This window comes from Microcebus murinus, chromosome 14 (assembly GCF_040939455.1).
Source record: "Microcebus murinus isolate Inina chromosome 14, M.murinus_Inina_mat1.0, whole genome shotgun sequence".
Taxonomy (NCBI): domain Eukaryota; kingdom Metazoa; phylum Chordata; class Mammalia; order Primates; family Cheirogaleidae; genus Microcebus; species Microcebus murinus.
Window position 1 is genome coordinate 46,854,190 of NC_134117.1, and position 19,258 is coordinate 46,873,447.

The following is a 19,258-nucleotide window of genomic DNA, read 5'->3' on the forward strand; positions in this document are numbered from 1 at the left end:
CCTCCACCAAACCTGAGGCTCAGCTCAAATGCCACTGCCTTCATAGTCTTCTCTGAGCCAACAGAGAGAAAAGAACCTTCTCCCTTGGTATCATCTTTCCTTCTCTCTGATAATACTTCTTACCTCATTCATGATTTCACCCTTCAAGTGGACTCAGCATTACCCAGGAAACAAACCATTTCACGGTTAGGTTAACTCTCTCACTCTGGGACTTCCTTTTCAGATGAACTCTATCCCCTCTGCTCTCAGTTAATAATTTTATCTCATGCTCATTTTAAAATGAGCAGTAATTGACCCCAAATTCCCATTTTCCCCCTACACAAACAATTACTTGTATCGATCCATCTTTTCCTTTTCCTACTGGTTAAAATGGAGAAGCATCTTTCCTTCCCATTGCAGTTTCTCTATTGGGGCACTGAATTCCACTCTTCCTTCACCTTCTTAAAGAACATTATCCATACAATCATCCAATCTTTGTATCATCTATTGTCTTCCTACTGAATACACATATTTTCACTTATCTCACTTTGATCTCTTCCACCATTGTCCCATGCTTATCCTCTATGGGATGTCTTGGATTTCAATGCTTAATTGACTCTGTCTGCCTCTTCTACCAGATATCTAATTGCTGACATTCCTCAACAGCAATTCTAGATCTGCTGCTCCTTTCTGCATATGTGTTTCCCCTACTGAAACAAATGTCTTCACCTCACCTCTCTTGAGCTTCAGTCTTTTATCTCTACCTGCCATATCCACTTGGATGTGTAAAAATAATTAATTAGGCCATTAGATGGGATAGCTCCAGCATCTTGGGTTCCTATTTAAACACACTAAAACCCAGTTGAATATAAGAGGTAAAACAAAACTTAAGTTTAACCCATCAGAAACCAACAACCAGGGACTTTCCACTGGGTCATACCCAAATAAGGTACTTTTTTGGGGGGGCTAGAGTGCTGTGGCATCAGCCTAGCTCAAGGCAACCTCAAACTCCTGGGCTAAAGCATTCCTACTGCCTCAGTCTCCCGAGTAGCTGGGACTACGGGCATGCGCCACCATACCCAGATAATTTTTTCTATATATTTTTAGTTGGCCAATTAATTTCTTTCTATTTTTAGTAGAGACAGGGTCTTGCTGTTGCTCAGGCTGGTTTTGAACTCCTGACCTTGAGCAATCCGCCAGCCTCAGCCTCCCAGAGTGCTAGGATTACAGGCGTGAGCCACCACCTGGCCTAAAAACGGTTTTTGTCTCTTTAAAACCCGCTCATCCTTTTTGAGAACTGAAACCTACATCCCTGCCTCAGGCCAGTGGTTGGGAGGGACAGGAAAGTGTCCTTCTTCTTTGTGCCACAGGAGATGGCTCCAGGGAACTGCCCAAGTAGAAGTCAAGAGACTGTCTTAGCCAAATATGGGACTATGTGATTAATCAGAATCTTTAAAAGCTCTGTGCTGTCCGGGGCCAGTGGCTCACGCCTGTAATCCTAGCACTCTGGGAGGCGGAGGTGGGTGGATTGCTCAAGGTCAGGAGTTCAAAACCAGCCTGAGCAAGAGTGAGACCCGTCTCTACTAAAAATAGAAAGAAATTAATTGGCCAACTAATATATATAGAAAAAAATTAGCCAGGAATGGTGGCACATGCCTGTAGTCCCAGCTACTCGGGAGGTTGAGGCAGCAGGATTGCTTGAGCCCAGGAGTTTGAGGTTGCTGTGAGCTAGGCTGCTGCCACAGCACTCATTCTAGCCTGGGCAACAAAGTGAGACTCTGTCTCAAAAAAATAAAAATAAAAATAGGCAGCGGGTTGGGTGGTCTCGTGGCTCTGTATCTTGCTTCAACAGTGTTTGGATGGAACAGACCCGAGGACTCCCTTTCTTCCAGCCTCCGACTGCTTTCTGATCGCCTCTCCACTTGCAATCTCCGGGACCAAGAGAAGATCTCTGCCATCTCCTGCTACTGGAGCCAGCTAACACCTTTTTTGTGGTTAGCGTCTTACTGCCGAGCAACCATGAGCTCCCAAATGCATCAGAATTATTCCACCGAGGTGGAGGCAGCCGTCAACCACCTGGTCAATTTGCATCTGCGGGCCTCCTACACCTACCTCTCTCTGGGCTACTATTTCGATCGCAACGATGTGGCTCTGGAAGGCATGGGCCACTTTTTCCGCGAATTGGCTGATGAGAAGCAAGAGGGTGCCGAGCAGTCTCTTGAAGATGCAAAACCAGCGTGGCGGGCGTGCTCTCTTCCAGGACGTGCAGAAGCCATCTCAAGATGAGTGGGGTACCACCCAAGACAAAATGGAAGCCGCCATGGCCCTGGAGAAGAGCCTGAACCAGGCTCTTCTGGATCTTCATGCTCTGGGTTCTACCCGCACAGACCCCCATCTCTGTGACTTCCTGGAGAATCACTTCCTAGATGAGGAAGTGAAACTCATCCAGAAGATGGGTGACCACCTGACCAACCTCTGCAGGCTGGCCGGCCCCCAGGCTGGGCTGGGCGAGTATCTCTTCGAAAGGCTCACTCTCAAGCACAACTAGGAGGCTGCCAAGCCCAGTGACCACTGAAGAGCCCCTCTTAACGTATCAAGGCTTCTGCCTGAGCTTCTCCCTCCAGCCACTAGACAGCTTTTTAACCACCCTGGAGTCCAATTCCAAGCCTTGGACCAAATGGAAATAAAGCTTTTTGCAGCAAAAAATATACAAACAAACAAACAAATAAATAAATAAATAAATGAGGTAGGACACTGGTACTTTGAGATGGGAGTGTGCCAACCTCTTCATTTCCTGGCAAATTAATAAACTCCTCTTTCCTTCTCCTCAAACCGCTTACTTGTCCAGCCCTGGGGACAAGTGCCAGAACTTTTGGTTAACATTCCCTGCTACCATTCCCTAAGCTGTTGAAATTAGTCCCTTAATCAATTAGCTTGTCTTGGGTTCTTTTACCATAGGCCTCATACAATCTATTCTTCATATTCTACAGAAATTGATCTTTCAAAAACTATAAAGGAGATTACTATCTAGCATAAGATTCTTCACCTGTCGATTCATTTCGAATAAAATCCAAATGCATCATTGTGTACTACGGGGTCATCTATGTTCTGGAATTTGCCTCTTAGATTTCTACTTTTGTCTCTGAAGGAAATTAAAAATATTTTAGCCCAAAATATGGCTTTTTGACATAATAGACTAAATGAAGAAGCCTCAAGGTTTCTCTGACCTTCCCCCTCCCAGCACACCAGAAAAATTTAAACTTTATCTTCCTAAGGTACAAACCCACCTAAGAAAACAATTGTTCTATCCTTCCCCTCTCTGTAAGAACAGGAATATGCCCACACCTGAACAGACTCTTTAAGGAGATAATATCCCATCTCTCAGACTCATTCAAATTCTAAAGAGAACTATTTACCATTTAATCTTTGTTTCTGGTCTATTCATCCTCCCTAGAAATCCTTTATTGCCTCAGAACAAAATTCTTTCCCCACCCCCCATAGCCCATTTTACCAGAAAGGTATATAAACTTCTAAACTTCTAAACAACAGTTGAATCTTCTTTTGGAGGGTTCCTCTGTATACACTGTAAATAAATTTGTATCTCCTTCCTTCTATTAATCAATCTGCCTCAGGATTTTTCAGTGAACCTTTCTGGGGCCAGAGGCCTACACCTCTTTCCTGCATCCTATGGATGCTGCAGCTGTTTTTCCTGCTTTAATGTTATGCTGCAAGACATTTCCTTTGCCAGGATGGGTCTTTGCTTTGCTGGCTCTTCAAGGTTTCAACTTAAAATCATGCCTTCTGACTCACACCTGTAATCCTAGCACTCTGGGAGACTAAGACAAGAGAAATGCTTGAGGGCAGGGGTTTGAGACCAGCCTAACCAAGAGATCCCGCCTCTACCAAAAATAGAAAAATTAGCCACCAACTGGGCGTAGTGGTGCCTGTCTGTAGTCCCAACTACTCGGGAGGCCGAGACAGGAGGATCACTTGAGCCCAGGAGTTTGATGTTGCAGTGAGCTATGATGACGCCACTGCACTCTAGCTGGGGTGACAGGTGAGAGTGAGACTCTGTCTCAAAAAACAAAAAAACCTCATGTCGTCTTCCTTCACCACCCATCCCCACTTGGTCCCTCCCTATCACAGCTCCTTATCTGCTCCCCTTGCCACAGAAATCACAACTATCAGTGAATTCCACAACAGAAAGAACCTTGCATATTGGCTTGGCTCACAATTGTTAAATGAAAGAGTATTGTATTTGGCTATCTGCGACCCTTTTTTTTTTTTTTTTTTTTCTTTTTAAATTTTCAGCAGTGAGAAATGCGACCCTTATTATTTTAACAGTTTGTGAGCAACTTGAGGGCAGAGCCCTCAATCTATGTTTGTCAGCCTCCAGGGGGGTCAGCAGTAGTCCAGTTTAGCATTTTCTAATCTGCTTTTATGAGTGAAAAAAGGAAATCCGGTACAGGAATAAAGGTGGGAACAGGAAAGCAAGAGACGGTGTAGCTAAACAGAGTGGTTTGAGGAAAAGCCAGCCTGGAAGGAAATACGAGAAGCCAACAGCAGAAAGCCATTCTAAGCTAGGAACTACAAGGCCGCACCTCCTCACGTGACATCAGAGTAGTAGTCAAGAAGCTGACCATGATGTCTCTCGCGAGAGGAAAGACTGACCACACGCAAGCGTACGTCAGCTGGTCCCCTTCCTTCCCTGAGCCCCACTCACTCCCTGTCCTCCCTCCCACCTTGAACTAGCCGCCCGCGCGCGTGACGTCACGGCGCCGTGCGTGGCCGCGGCGGCGGCGGCGCAGGGGGCGGGCCCGCGGCGCGGCGCCGGAGGAGGAAGTGGCTTGGTTGTTGCTCCCTGTGCGCCTACCGCTGCCTCTCCGGGAGCGGAGAGGGGCCGCCGTCTCCGCGGCTGCGTCGCGCCTCCCCGCCGCTCCCCTCCATGTGCCCCGGCGCCGCCGCTCCCCTTCCTCAGGCCGCCGCTCATCCCGGGGTCTATGGAAGTAATGGAAGGACCTCTGAACCTGGTGAGTGGCCCACAGAGGATAGCGTCTCTCCTGGGTACCTTTGCTTCAGGAGTCTGGTCCGGTCCCTGGCGTGTCGCCTGACCCTTGAGGCCGGGAGGCGGGCTCGGTAGGGGTTTTCGCAGCGGCTGGGGGCGCAAGCAGGCCCTGTCCCCACAGCGGCTCCGGGCACGCCGCCCCACACTTTCTCCGTCTCGGGGATCCCCGGGAAGCTCCTACCACCTCCGGGCGTTCCCTGCCGCAGGGCCCCGGGCGAGGGGATGCCACCAGATGGGACTGCCACCTCCTCTCCGGCCGGGGTGAAAACCTCCTAGCGCCACGTAGCCACCTCCCTGCAGCCTGGAGAGACTGAAGCCGGCCAGGGCAGAATTGGTGTATAATACGGGTTTTAACTTCTAACGTAGAGGTTCTGAGTCTCTCACTTTGGACAGAGAGTAATATTCCTCCTCAGCCCCCTTTTTCTCTTCACTGATTTCTCACGTACATACTGATGCGTAAACCGAGAGTCTCTCTCTCTCCCCGAGTAAGTTAGAAACAGCTGGTAAAAAGAGCTGTCTCTCTTTAGCTCAGTTTCATCAATTTAGGCATCATGAAAGTGCAATAGATGTTTGCTGCTTCCAGAAAAAGTGCTGGTAGCCTATTTCCTTATGTTTTATAGGTGTTTCAGGTTTGCAATTAAAAAAACAAGAAGTCAAAGGGAAAAAGAAAAAAAAAAAGCTACCAAGAAGAAACACGAGTTCTTTCCGGACTGGCCACCACATCTTTTAGTTTCCCGGAAAGGGTACCAATTTTGGATACAAAAGTCAGATTACTTAAGGTTGCATACAGGAAGAAGTTTTAAGTCAGATTTGCAATTCTTTGCCATAGTGGGATGGGAAAAAGGATTATGGAGGGTTAGGTTCTTTCTTTGGAACTCTGAAGTCCTGGAAGAGCCTTGGACTGGTTCAAACCTCTCTCTAGAAAAGCAGTAGTGCCTGGTGGTTTAAGAGTATAATAAATTCTGGAGCCAGACTGCTTGAATTTGAATTCTGGCATTGTTGCTTAATAGCTGTGTAACCTTGGGGAAACAACTTGACCTCACTGTTTCATGTTTCAGGTTTGTTGTAAGGATTAAAGGAGTGTAAAGCACTTAGAACTGTACCCAGTACATCTTACAGTGTAAGAGTTAGCTGTTATAACTAGACTATAAGTCTTTCATTTAAAATCTGTAGAATAAAAGTTTGAATTTGTTGAGCTTTAAAAACCTGAGATTCTAGGAACCTAAAGCTGTGGTTCCAAATCACTGGTAATAGGTTACCTACTTTGAGGAGCCTCCCCACTCCAATTTTATTAAGTTGAGTCTTGCCTCCATTGGTAAGAGTTGTTTACACTTAAGAAGAATTAGACTACATTTGTGAGTTTTAAAAACCAGGGAAATATCTTACACCTTTCTTGTTTTTAAGAAACAATAAAACATAATGGATGGCTCAATACTGAAACTTAATAGGAATATTATTAAAAATAACCAGCCTCTTCCAGAGTGCTTCAAAGTTCAAGTGTCCTTGCAAAATGACCATTGGTTCAGTTCCAGTTAGCTTCACTTTATTTGGCTTCAGGCTGCAGCATAACCCCTGCCAACTGCCCCACAGGTGTGGGGCTTATGAGAAGACCGGAATTAGGCTACAGTTGTAGATGGAGCAGCAGAATCACCAGTTTAGGAAAAATTAGTTAAATGGTGACAGTAGTATTTGAATTCTCCTTTTATAGGAGAATTTTGAAAAAGTTCTCTTAAGCAGGCTAACATAATTCCATAATCCAGCCACAAAATTTACATGGACAAGTATCAGAAATTTGGCATCTTGATTTCTTAAAGCACTTGAGATTTAAAAGATCTGATTTCCAGCCTAGTTGATTATTGACAGATAACAATAGAACAGAGATTGACATTTACGTGAATTATTTAACTGTTGCTAAGTACCAATGACAGGCCTCTATCACACAGTTTTAGAAGACTGGGGTTTTTTGAAAGCTGTCATTTTTTTATGTCAAAGAACCCTTAACTTGGTATCTGGTTGACTCCACATGAGAAATAGTTCTCAGTGCTGTGATTTAATGAGTGCCTTTAAAAATCCCACAAGCTTGTATATACAAGCTTCTAATCTCAGTGTCATCCAAATTTATTGTATGAGGACTTATTATAGGACATGGATTTATAATCATATGTCCTGAATATCCTTGGAATTTTGTAAGAAGTTTCCAGTTTTACCGATGTATTCAGCTTAGACTGAGAGAAATTAAGTAATTAACTTAGGTCAGTGACTCACATATATTATGGATCACAACTTATTTTGATATCATGACCTCTTTCTACTAATGCTTCCATATTAATGTACTACTTATTTTCATTTCAGTATTGCCCTGTCTATATTGAACCATAGATGTGTGTTGGCATTTAGTGCCTCTGCCTTAGTATTGATTCTTTAATGTTGGATTTGCAGTAGGTGCCTGTAGGCTTATTTCCTCTCAGTGAATTTTTCAGATCTGGAAGAGACTAATTTGAAGTATTTATTTTAATATGTAGTACAGATGATGTAGAAGTTCTAGTTCTCTGGTTTTTGGAGTTGATGAAAAGAAAAATAAATTCTTCATTGAAGAAGAAAAAAGCTTAGTCTTTTGTACTCTAAGTTTGTTTCATCAGGTTTTTTGGGTCAATTTTGAATATAGGAAAATGGTGACATAAAATTACTTAGTATATATTTAGGCATTTCTTTGCATCCTTTTAATTTTGGCAGTGTGAGTGCTGGTAACAAACTTCAAATCTAGTTCTTTGGTTTGTTTGCTGCTGATTTGGAAAGTGATGTCAGATCTTAATTTGTACATGACTGTCGCTCATGCTTTGCTTACCTCTGCTGCAGAGGGCAGGGTCCATGTGACTGCATGGCCACATTGTTTTCTGTGTGTTTGGCCCTTAAGAGTGCTGAGAGTAACAGCTTCTCTCTGGTGTGGTCAGTTCTCACATCATGTGATGTGGTTAATGAAGCCTCTTGTTTTCAAGCTTCTCATCTAAAAAAAGGAATCAGATATCATGGTCCAAGGAATAGCCTTGTATATACGTGGAGTCAACTATATATATTAAATATTGGCGCTAAAATCTTTAAGGTAAAAAGAGGCTATTTGAACCCCTTGCTTCCCTGAAAATTTTCAAGGAAAAGTCATCCTGTCACAAGCTAGGCTGGGCCTAACGGAGGCACTCTGGGAAAAGGCAGTAGAGCAGTGAAATATATCTAGCAATTATTAAGTGGTGGGGCTGGCATCAGACACTTTACATACATTATTTATCTTGTCCTCTTAGTATTCCCCCAGTTTTACAGATGAAAAATTTGAAATGCAGAGTAAATGATGATAATGGGATTTGAAAGCAGGATTTCTAAATAAAATATTGATCTTTCCAGTGCTTGTTTTGACTGTGATCCACGATGAGAAATTTTTACAGCATGGTTCATGCATATATTACTGCAGTGCTGCTGTATTATAGAAGATGCTTCCTGGAATTATGCAGAAATGCAGAGCCCTCATAAACTTCACCAAAAACAAAACCTTTTTGCTATATGTGATGCAGTGTAATATTTACTATTAGATTTTTTAAAAATGCAAGTTGTGACCCACTAAATTGATTTCACAACGCACTAGTGGGTTGCATCCTATAATTTGAAAGGTACTGCACAAGATTCTCACTGTCTTCACAACAGATGGTGGCAGTTCTGGGAAAAAGCAAGCTTAACTGGGAATTAAAGGAAGAAAAAAGATGCAGGGGGAGCTGCATGTGGGAGAAGTTGATCCTTAGATCTAAAATTAAAAAGAGGTCTTCCTGAAATTCTCTAACACTTGAGCAGTTATCTTAAGTATAATTGCATTGCACTAGTTAGGCAATCAATTCAGTGCTTATTGTTTGGAGATACTAACTACTTGTCTGTAGGAGACTCAGTGAAATGATTGGGAACGGGGGAGTGAATAGGTTTCTCCTTTGCTCCTAACTGAAGACCCTGCTGTAGGTCAGGCATATATTAGATTTTTCTCTGCTGCCTTTTTGGTATTGCATTCATATGGTATTCCTTTTTTTTTTTTTTTTAATTTATTCATCTTTATTTATAGCTTTCCCCAGGGACAGAAAAATAAATAAATTCAAAGTTATACAAGGTAATACTGTTTAACTTTGGGAAAGAAGACAATATTGAGCCTATATTTTAATTTCTTTAAAATTTTTATTTTTTGGAGACAGGGTCTCACTCTGTTGACCTGGGTAGCGTGCTGAGGCATCATCATAGCTCACTGCAGCCTCAAACTCCTGGGCTCAAGCCATCTGTCTGCCTCAGCTTCCCAAGTAGCTGGTACTATAGGTGCGCCCACCTCGCCCAGCTAATTCTTTCTGTTTTTGGTAGAGACAGGGTCTCGCTCCTGCTCAGGGTGGTCTCAAACTCCTGGCATCAAGCAATCCTGCCTTGGCCTCCCAGAGTGCTAGAATTACAGGCATGAGCCATTGTTTCTGGCCAAGTATTTCTCTTTTTATGACTGGCTTTTTTCACTTATCAAAATGTCCTCAAAGTTCATCCACGTTACAGCATGTGTCAGAATTTCCTTTTTGAGACTGAATACTATTCCATTGTGTGTATATACTACATATTGTTTATTCATCTGTTGATGGACATTTGGATTGCTTCTAGCTTTTGGCTATTGTGAATAGTGCTGTTATGAACTGTGAAGTACTTTTTGCTTTTTTTATGAAGCTTTGCTTTATCATATGTGAGTTAGTGAGGAAAACATTAGTTAGAAGACTTTAGTTGATCACCTCTTCTTTTCTTCTGGCTAGCCAAATGTAATAATAATCTTAGGTAAGTTACATGACCCCATCAGTCTATTTGGCCTTCCTATGTAAGAGAGAGAGAGAAACACATTGACAGAGTTGTAGTGAAAACAAGTGAAGTAATGTATATTATAATGTATATATAATATGTAATGTATAAGCTCTTTTGACATTCTTAAAGTGTGGCCAGTGACAGCTTGTTTAATCCATTTACCTTACATTCAGGGGCACTTAAATTATTTGCTTTTAGGATGTCTGAATTTGTTCTTTTGGTGACTTGTACCTGAAAAAATCCTACTCTGTAATATTAGATATTGGTATCGATTCCTCAACTGTACAATTTCCACATTTTTTATTTTAAAAACAAATAGTAACTTTAATGCTGAAAGAAGAATGATACAAGAGATGCTTGGATTTTACTATTTGGTAAATGATTTTCTGATTATAGGGGTTTTTTTTTTTTTTTTTTTTGAGTCAGAGTCTCACTCTGTTGCCCGGACTAGAGTGCTGTGGCATCAACCTAGTTCACAGCAACCTCCAACTCCTGGGCTCCAGCAATCCTCCTGCCTCAGCCTCCTGAGTAGCTGGGACTACAGGCATGCACCACCATGCCCAGCTAATTTTTTCTATATATTTTTAGTTGGCCAATTAATTTCTTTCTATTTTTAGTAGAGACGGGTCTCGCTCTTGCTCAGGCTTGTTTTGAACTCTTGGCCTTGAGTGATCCTGCCCGCCTCGGCCTCCCAGAGTGATGATTATAGTTTTTAAACCATATAGACTAGTGAGAGTATCTACAAAATAGCCCTTGTTTTGAAAGGAGCTTTGTTAAAAATAAAGAAATGCACTTTTTTTTGGTAAATTTTTGAGACAGGGCCTTGTTCTGTTGCCCAGACTGGAGTGCAGTGACCCAGTCATAGTTCATTGTAGCCTCTCCTGGGCCCAAAAGGATCCTCCTTTCTGCCCTGGTCTTCCAAGTAGCTGGGACTACAGGTATGTGCCACCATGCCCGGCTAATTTTTTGTTATTTTCATAAAGATGGGGTCTTGCTGTGTAGTCCAGGCTAGTCTTGAACTCTTGGCCTCCCAAAGTGCTGGAATTACAGGTGTGAGCTACTGTACCCTGCCAGGAAAATGCACATTTTGAGTAACAATCTGTGATTGCAGCTGTTTTGGTCAATTTCTGAAGAATGGAAGAATGTGGTCACTGAAGAAATGAGGTGCCTGGTATTAACCTTGAGAAGAGGGATTTATTGGTAGAGCAGAGAAAAGTTGCCAGTTTCTTTCAGGTGCTGTATTTCTAGGCTCTACTCATTGTATTTTCCCAGTTACATATACAGCTGTTAATGGTGGTTAGATGTGTGGCAACAAATGGCATTATTTATCATCTTAAAAAGTGCTTTTTTTTTTTTTAAGTCATGTTTTATTTTATGATTCAGAAGAACTTAGGAATGTTTGTCTTCTAGGCTCATCAACAGAGCAGACGGGCAGACCGTTTATTAGCTGCAGGCAAATACGAAGAGGCTATTTCTTGTCACAAAAAGGCTGCAGGTGAGTATTCTTTTTAAGAAATACTAAGTAATACTGAAGGGCAGTTTTTATCCCCAGTATCTCTTAATACTTTATTTAAGTGAAAATCACAATAGTAGTGGTGTGTGTTGCCCTGCTCGTGCAGGGTCGACACTGCTGACCCACTAGATCATCAGCTTTGATTATTTTTCAATTAAGTGTAAGATTTCCTAGCTCCTCCTAACCCAGTGTGTTTATGCATGAAGGTGGCATAAATACCATACTGGTAAATGATTCCTGGCACAGCTCTCTGAGCCCAAAGATTCCTAAAGACAGAAGCTGACTGCTAGAAGTCTGCCAGTTTTTGTTATTATAAAAAGGAGTCTGGGTTTCAAATAGCTAGCAATTTCAGGTTCTGAAAGCAATATTAATTCAATTCCAACCAATTCATTTTCACCGAGTTTCCATTTTCTAAGATGCTGAAAATACAAAACCCACCAAAGACCTTTGCCACCTAAAATGGCAGATTTTTCCTGTTGTCTTTAGTTTCCTTTCCGGATATTTCATCTCTCCTTGCCTGCTTAATAGTAACATGCTGGGATAGTTTTCGTTTAAGTATAAAGTTTAGAATTGTTGGCTTCTTATCAAAGACCTAATTTTATTAGGTCCTGGGGGCCTGTTTTGCTTAGATCAGTTTCTGTTGGCTGAGCAACAAACCAAAAACCTTTGGGAAAGGGGGTGTTTTAATCATGTTGCATCCAAAATGGGTGTGAGTCACCTTTCTTAGAGCAAGCCCTGAAGTCTTTCTGCTGGTAGGCACTTTCTTTTCCCCCTGGGTTGGTATGATCAAAGCCAAATTCTGTCCTGGCAGAGCCTGTCCCTCCAATGTTATTTAACTGCTGAAATACACACTGCATGGTGAGCATTGGTTTGGATAAGTCCTCTTCAGTGATTTTTGCCTATAAGTCACTAACTTTCAGGGAAAATTTCAAGTCTTTTTTTTTTTTTTTTTAATAGAATTAGTTTTGCTACTGAAGAGTATCCCATGTATCTGTTGTAGGGTTGAGCACATATGTTTAAGAACCCCGTAAATCTGTATTTTTATGTGAATTTTATGGGGGCTTCGTATTACATTAAATTAGTTAGCCAGTGCTCTTTAAATCTTTTCTAAACCATATTTTGTTGTGAATCAGATTGTTAAATTTGTAATCACTATAAAGACAATATACTATGTTTAGCTTTGTTGCCAGGCTAGAGTGCAGTGGCATCATCATAGCTCACTGCACCCTCAAACTCCTGAGCTCAAGAGATCCTCCTGCCTTAGCCTCCCAAGTACCTGGTACTATAGGGATGCACCACCACACCCAGCTAATTTTTCTATTTTTTTTTTTTTGTAGAGAAACCTATTTTAACTATTTAAGAAAAACAATGCCACCATGAATTGATGCCTTTATAACCCAAAATGGTCATGGTTACACATATATAATATGTTAAAACAGAGTGAATCAACATGTGTTGTATACTGAGTTATACGATATTCTGAATATAAAAGGGAGAAAAGGCTTGGCCTGACAGCAGCTCATACCTGTAATCCCAATACTTTAGGAGGATCACTTAAGCCCAGAAGTTTGAGGCCAGCCTGGGCAACATAGACTGTATATCTATAAAAGATATATACATATAAATACATAATAATAATAAAGGCAGAAAAGTTCCATTCCTAACATAATCCTTGTCTTTGTTGGCATAAAACTATTGTTTGGTTTCAAACACCAAGCCCCCCGCCCGGCCAGTCTGTGACTTTCTTAGGAGTAGAAAAGATACAGGCAGCCAGTTAGATTACATTAGCTTTAATGATGGATGTAGAACTAAATGTGATTAGTAAAATCCCACTGAGCAGATTTGGGGTTTAGACTTGGTTAAAAATAGCTCTGTGTTTTGTTTTAGAGTGGAGTTGAAAATTTATGTGGTCGAAATGAGCTGTTTTCCAAATTGACTTACAACTAGGGCTTATAATAGGTGTGTTTTGGGAGGTATGGATGTAGATGTGTTCTGAAAGGAAGGAAATCATTTTAGAGATATGACAGGGAAAAGTCAGCATCTGAAAAAGACAAATAGGAAGGAAAGCCAGAAACGGGAGGACTTAAGAGCAAATGAAGTTAGCCCGTGTCCAGCTCTCAAAGATCAAGAAGAAATTCTGAGACTAAAAACTTACCCTGATATTACATAGTTAAGGAGGACTCTATAACCTCTATACTTTGTAGTGTTTGTTTTGTAAATGTATTGAAGAAGTTACTTGATTTTTCTTTCCTCTTATGGAAAGATAGGATCTACTGTTGAGGTGGACAGTGGCTGAATCAAATGAAACTGAGCATACGCACATTTGCCAGATAACCTGGGATAGCAAATCAGGAAGGAAAATACTATCTAGATCTGGCAGCGGGTGCCACATTTTTTCCATATTGAAAAAGGGTGAGTTTAAGAAGTCACAGACTCCCAGGGATTCAGTATTGTTAGAAAAATCTTTTGCTTTAATCTTTTGACTAGCATAACAGCTGTAACTGGATTGGTATAACTCTCTCTTACCGTTCTCATGCAGTCCTGTGAATTTTGTTTCACAAACAACAAAAGAACAAAAGCTTAAATGACGAAATTAATAACAGCCATTGATAATACTTAGAATTCAAAATGAACATTTCAGAAGATGAGCAGACCTCTCATCTTCAGCATATGTAAATACAGTTATTTTATATGTATTTGATCAACATTTTGGTTGAAAACAAATCTTAATCTGGGCCTTCCTGTGAAAACTGTGGTAACATGAAAATGATTCTAGTGCAGAGCAGTCTTTATCATGTAGAGGTGATATTTTGCTGTGCATTTTGTGCTTTGGTACTAGTTTAATGGACACCTGATAGAATAGTAGTTGGTTATTAAGAAATAATAAGTTCTTCTGATTTCCTTAGCTCCTTTTCCCCATGATTTACTTAATCTCTACTTTGAATTTTAGCTTTGTGTCATAATTAAGGAAGCAGTTTAACCAGAATTGTTAGATTTTTCTGAGATAGATATTCCTTTCCTAAACTTGTATTTTGGGTAGGCATTTGTTCCTATAAGAATCTGTGGGGCAAATCCATGACCATGCAATCAGATACTAAAAATTTTTTTTCTTTTAAAATAACTTTTAAAAAAAGCCCCATTATAAGATTTAAATGTGGGAAATACTTTAAATGACAGTGATTATTTGTTGAATTATTGTGCTTTGGCATATCCTTAGGTATCCTTTTCTATCATGTTATATGGTTTTACTGTGCTATAAAGGGGGAGGTGTTTCAGTTGGTTTAAACTTGGTTTTGTGAAAACTGTTCTATTTGTTACAAAAGTACATTTAAAACAAACTATAGTTCAGACAGACATGTATGCAGGCAAGATGGGAAGGATACCTAAGAACATTCCTCCATACTGTATCAGAGCAATAGCAGAGCTGATATAATGTCCCAACAGATTTAAACATGAACAAGAGGAAAGAAATAGCATGTAGCTATACAGACTTAGTACAGAAATAAAAGACAAGAACAAATTGAGAGAAAAAAAATATAAGTATGGTTGGGGCAAAGACTATTACCATCTATGTTTTTTCTTTATTGGAACATCTAATTTATACCTCAAGGACTATGGGAGATCCAAGGAGACAACAATTCTAAGTCATGAAATCAGAAAAATCATTAAAATGTTTGGATTAAAACTGGACAGAAAGCAGTGCTTTGTGGTATCTGTAAAAAGGCAAAAAAGGAACTTAATGTAGGAATGAAAGTTGAGATGGACAAAAAAAAAGTTGCCAAAAAAGTTTATAGTAAGCAAGAGATTAAAAAAATGGAGGTTGCGCATGATTTGTTATTAACAATACAGGACTTGTTATTTATATCCCATCTTGTTCCAAAAAGGATATAAAATGTCTTACGGAGGACTATAACAATGAAATATAGAATGTAATTAAGAATAGGTAGATGAGGAAATCTATAGAAAGATCATCTAAAATGGGAAAGGACTGGGAGTATAGTTCACAAAATGTACTGTGAGTTCTTGCATATTTATAGAAGGAGAACTTGCCTTAAGCTTTCTAACAGTCAGCCCAAAGAAGAAAAGTAAGGATTTTTACATTGGCTATTTGAATTCAAACAAATTAAGTCACTCAGGATCTGATCCTAAGAAGACAGAAAAGTTTGTTGAAGGTCTTCATAAATGACATTATGCTGTCCTCATTAACTTTCTTACAGTAAATAGAATTTGTCAACAAGTTCTTAGAGTTTTTAACTACCTAATTTGTTGTAGGCTGATGGCATAGCTCTTTTTTTTTTTTTTTTTTTAAAGACAGAGTCTTATTCTGTTGCCCTGGCTATAGTGCCATGGCATCAGCCTATTTCACAGCAACCTCAGACTCCTGGGCTCAAGCGATCCTCCTTCCTCAGCCTCCCGAGTAGCTGTGACTACAGGCATGCACCACCATGGCCGGCCAATTTTATTTATATATATATTTATATTTATTATTATTTTTTTAAGTTGTCCAGCTAATTTCTTTCTATTTTTTTAGTAGAGACGGGGTCTCACTCTTGCTTAGGCTGGTCTCAAACTCCTGAACTCAAACGATCCTCCCGCTTTGGCCTCCCAGAGTACTAGGATTACAGGCGTGAGCCACCATGCCCGGCCAGCATAGTTCATTAAAAGTGGTTCTGTAGGAGGCCAAAATGATATAGTCCAGGTATTCAGATGGATAAAAAGTCTTTGGTAATCTCTTGATATTTTTGTAAATATAATGAGCAATAAATAGGGTTTCGTTGGGTTCTTATTTAATTCTAATCTTCCCTAAACCTATTTTGGTGATTAGGCTATCTTCAGGTTTTTTGGTTTTTATTTTTTGGTTGTTTTTAAAACAGAGTCTCCGTTTGTTGCCAGGCTAGAGTGCAGTGGCATCATCATAGCCCACTGCAACCTCAAACTCCTGGGCTCAAGTGATCCTCCCAAGTAGCAGGGACTATAGGTGCGTGCCACCATGCCTGGCTAATTTTTGTATTTCTTAGTAGAGGCTGGTCTCGATTGAACTCCTGAGCTCAAGTGATCCTTCTGCCTCAGCCTCCCAGAGTGCTAGGATTACAGGCATGAGCCACTGTGCCTGGGCCATCTTCAGTTTAATTGTAAAATCTACAGGGGTTTTAAAGAATAAAACTTTCAAAATGTGATAGGGAATATTTATATTTCATTACCACTGACATCCTTTTTGGAGAGGTTAAGAATCCTGTCTTTTTTTTAAATCTCAAGTTATAGCAGAATTGCTTTTTAAGACCAGTTCTTTTGTCATGTGAGGAATATTGAAACTCCTTTTATCTGTTAATTATAAAATGATGACACTTACATTTTAATGTGCCTTTTTTTTTTTTTTTTTTTTTTTACCAGCGTATCTTTCCGAAGCCATGAAGCTGACACAATCTGAGCAGGTGAGACATGTTCTTAATATTTGTAACAAGGATTAGAAAGATTTTCTTGTAGAGACTTTTGAATTACGTATAAAATAAAATATTTTGCCCCTCTCAACTCTCTAGTCAAAAATATATTAAATAGGCAAGATAAAAGTACTTCAGGAAGGAAATTAAAACTAAATGAACTACTGTTGATGCCCAGACATGGCATGAAGAAACTTGTAGCATTTTTCCTAGTGGTTAACAGATCTTAGATCACCAGATTTAGAGAGACCCTCTTAGGACCTTTCCTGATCATTTGCTCATATTTGACTATTAGCTCACACAGCCGGGTTATGCTTTGCTTATTAAAGATAGTTTAAAAATTGTCTTCTATGTTTGGGGAAGGCTTGCCTAGGTTTTAAAAATGCCTTTATCCAAACATTTCTTGATTATAAAAGTAGCAGGTACCTAGGAGGTACTCAGTAAATATTTGTGTGACTGAATTAAAGATACCATTTCTGTGAGGGATGTCAGTGGCAGGAAAAAACTACTCAAACTGAACAAACCAAAGGAACGTAAAAGTTGTGCTCTATCCTTTACACCCCTTTGACAAGATAGAACCTGGTTTCATAACACGGGTGTGCATTGAGCCTTCTAAACACCCTCCTAATAGGAAGACTTTTTTTCTTCTTTTTCAAGACATAGAGTCTTGCTCTGTCGCCCAGGCTGGAGTGCAGTGGTCCAATCATGGCCCACTGCAGCCCCGAACTCCTAGCTTCAAGCAATCTTCTCACCTCAGTCTCCTGAAGTGCTGGGATTACAGATGTGAGCCCCAGAGCCTGGACAAGTCTTTTCAACTATTTGTAGAGATAATATGTCTATAAAGATTTCTGGTTTTGAGTACAAATGGCATTTGCACATGGAGTAAGGCACACTTGGTGTGTTGACTGGGTATAGGACTTTTGACTTTTTGAATGGATAGTGTTTTGTTTATGAATAAAAGTGTTAGCTTAAGACTTAGCTATTTTGAAAAATTTTTGAGGTTTCGCTGAATTGCAAACATAGTATATAAATTCTAAGTGTTACTGAGTTACTCAGATAGGAGGATCTTGGAGTAGTATATATTGGATATAACTAAAGAGACTTAAAATATTCAATTCTTCAAATTGTATCTTTCTTTTTGTGTTAATAGGCTCATTTATCACTGGAATTGCAAAGGGATAGCCACATGAAACAGCTCCTCCTCATCCAGGAGAGGTGGAAAAGGGCAAAGCGTGAGGAAAGATTGAAAGCTCAGCAGAACACAGACAGGGACGTAGCCACCCATCTTCAGGCATCTCACAAACCGTCTGCTGAGGACACGGAGGGCCAGAGCCCCCTTCTTTCTCAGAAGTACAGCCCTTCCACGGAGAAACACCTGCCTGAAATTCAGGGGATCTTTGACAGGGATCCAGACACACTACTATTTTTACTTCAGCAAAAGAGTGAGCCAACAGAGCCATGTATTGGAAGCAAAGCCCCAAAAGATGATAAAACGATTATAGAGGAGCAGGCAACCAAAATTGCAGAGTTGAAGAGGCATGTGGAATTCCTTGTGGCTGAGAATGAAAGATTGAGGAAAGAAAATAAACAACTAAAGGCTGAAAAGGCCAGACTTCTAAAAGGTCCGATAGAAAAGGAGCTGGATGTAGATGCTGATTTTGTAGAAAAGTCAGAGTTATGGAGCTTGCCACCACATTCAGAAACTGCTACAGCCTCCTCAACCTGGCAGAAATTTGCAGCAAATACCGGGAAAGCCAAGGACATTCCAATACCAAATCTTCCTCCCTTGGATTTTCCATCTCCAGAACTTCCCCTTATGGATCTCTCTGAGGATATTCTGAAAGGACTTATGAATAATTAAAATGGAAGGTCACAGAAGAGGTGAGAAGAGGAAATAATACAGTTAAGCAAAAAAAAAAAAAAAAAAAAAAAAAGGGAAAACCATATACAAGGGTAATCCCGGAAATGCTTCATCATCTGGCATACTGTGGGAGAAGAGGCATTGCCAGGACTTGGGAAACAGTCACTGTGAAATATGTCGCATATCTGATTCGCTGACTTGAGCTAATGATTCCGACTTGGCAAGACACTAAACTCTTGGAGGTTCACTTTCTCCTGATACAAAACCAAATGGCTACCTGGAATAATTTTTTCAAGCAACAATTATTTTTCTTATCTTCAGGGTTAAAATATATAAAAGTATGTTATGTGTAATTAATCTATAATGCCATAAATGATAATGCAAAACCTAAATAATATGGTGGCCTGATGGACTGCCTTATATTTGAAACATGCTTTTTATCATGCGTTGACTGTATGCATTTCGTTATGCACATTTTGTTTGTTTAAATAAGGTGTGTAAGATACACACCTTTCTAGATGAAACTATATGTGCCACACTTTGCACTA

General features: G+C 40.3%; 1 protein-coding gene and 1 pseudogene across 2 annotated transcripts; both read left to right on the forward strand.

The window, feature by feature from the left end:
- The first annotated feature begins 1,958 nt into the window (after positions 1-1,958).
- LOC105870251 (ferritin light chain pseudogene) lies at positions 1,959-2,527 on the forward strand (annotated as a pseudogene).
- Positions 2,528-4,762: 2,235 nt separating this feature from the next.
- Positions 4,763-18,790, forward strand: NRBF2 (nuclear receptor binding factor 2). 2 transcript variants are annotated; one of them, XM_012762738.2, is made up of 4 exons: positions 4,765-5,009; positions 11,309-11,393; positions 16,803-16,843; positions 18,000-18,790. In XM_012762738.2, the coding sequence occupies exons 1-4, from the start codon at positions 4,980-4,982 to the stop codon at positions 18,708-18,710; spliced, it is 867 nt and encodes a 288-aa protein (XP_012618192.1). In that variant the 5' UTR covers positions 4,765-4,979; the 3' UTR covers positions 18,711-18,790. The 2 variants fall into 2 exon arrangements, with proteins under 2 accessions (XP_012618193.1, XP_012618192.1); XM_012762739.3 differs by lacking the exon at positions 11,309-11,393 and having other exon boundaries at positions 4,763-5,009.
- The last annotated feature ends 468 nt before the right edge of the window (positions 18,791-19,258 follow it).

Coding starts and splice junctions, on each gene's coding strand:
- NRBF2 (XM_012762738.2), top strand. CDS start 4,980: ATGGAAGTAATGGAAGGACCTCTGAACCTG. Junction 5,010..11,308: donor TGGAAGGACCTCTGAACCTG/GTGAGTGGCCCA, acceptor TTTGTCTTCTAG/GCTCATCAACAGAGCAGACG. Junction 11,394..16,802: donor TTGTCACAAAAAGGCTGCAG/GTGAGTATTCTT, acceptor TTTTTTTACCAG/CGTATCTTTCCGAAGCCATG.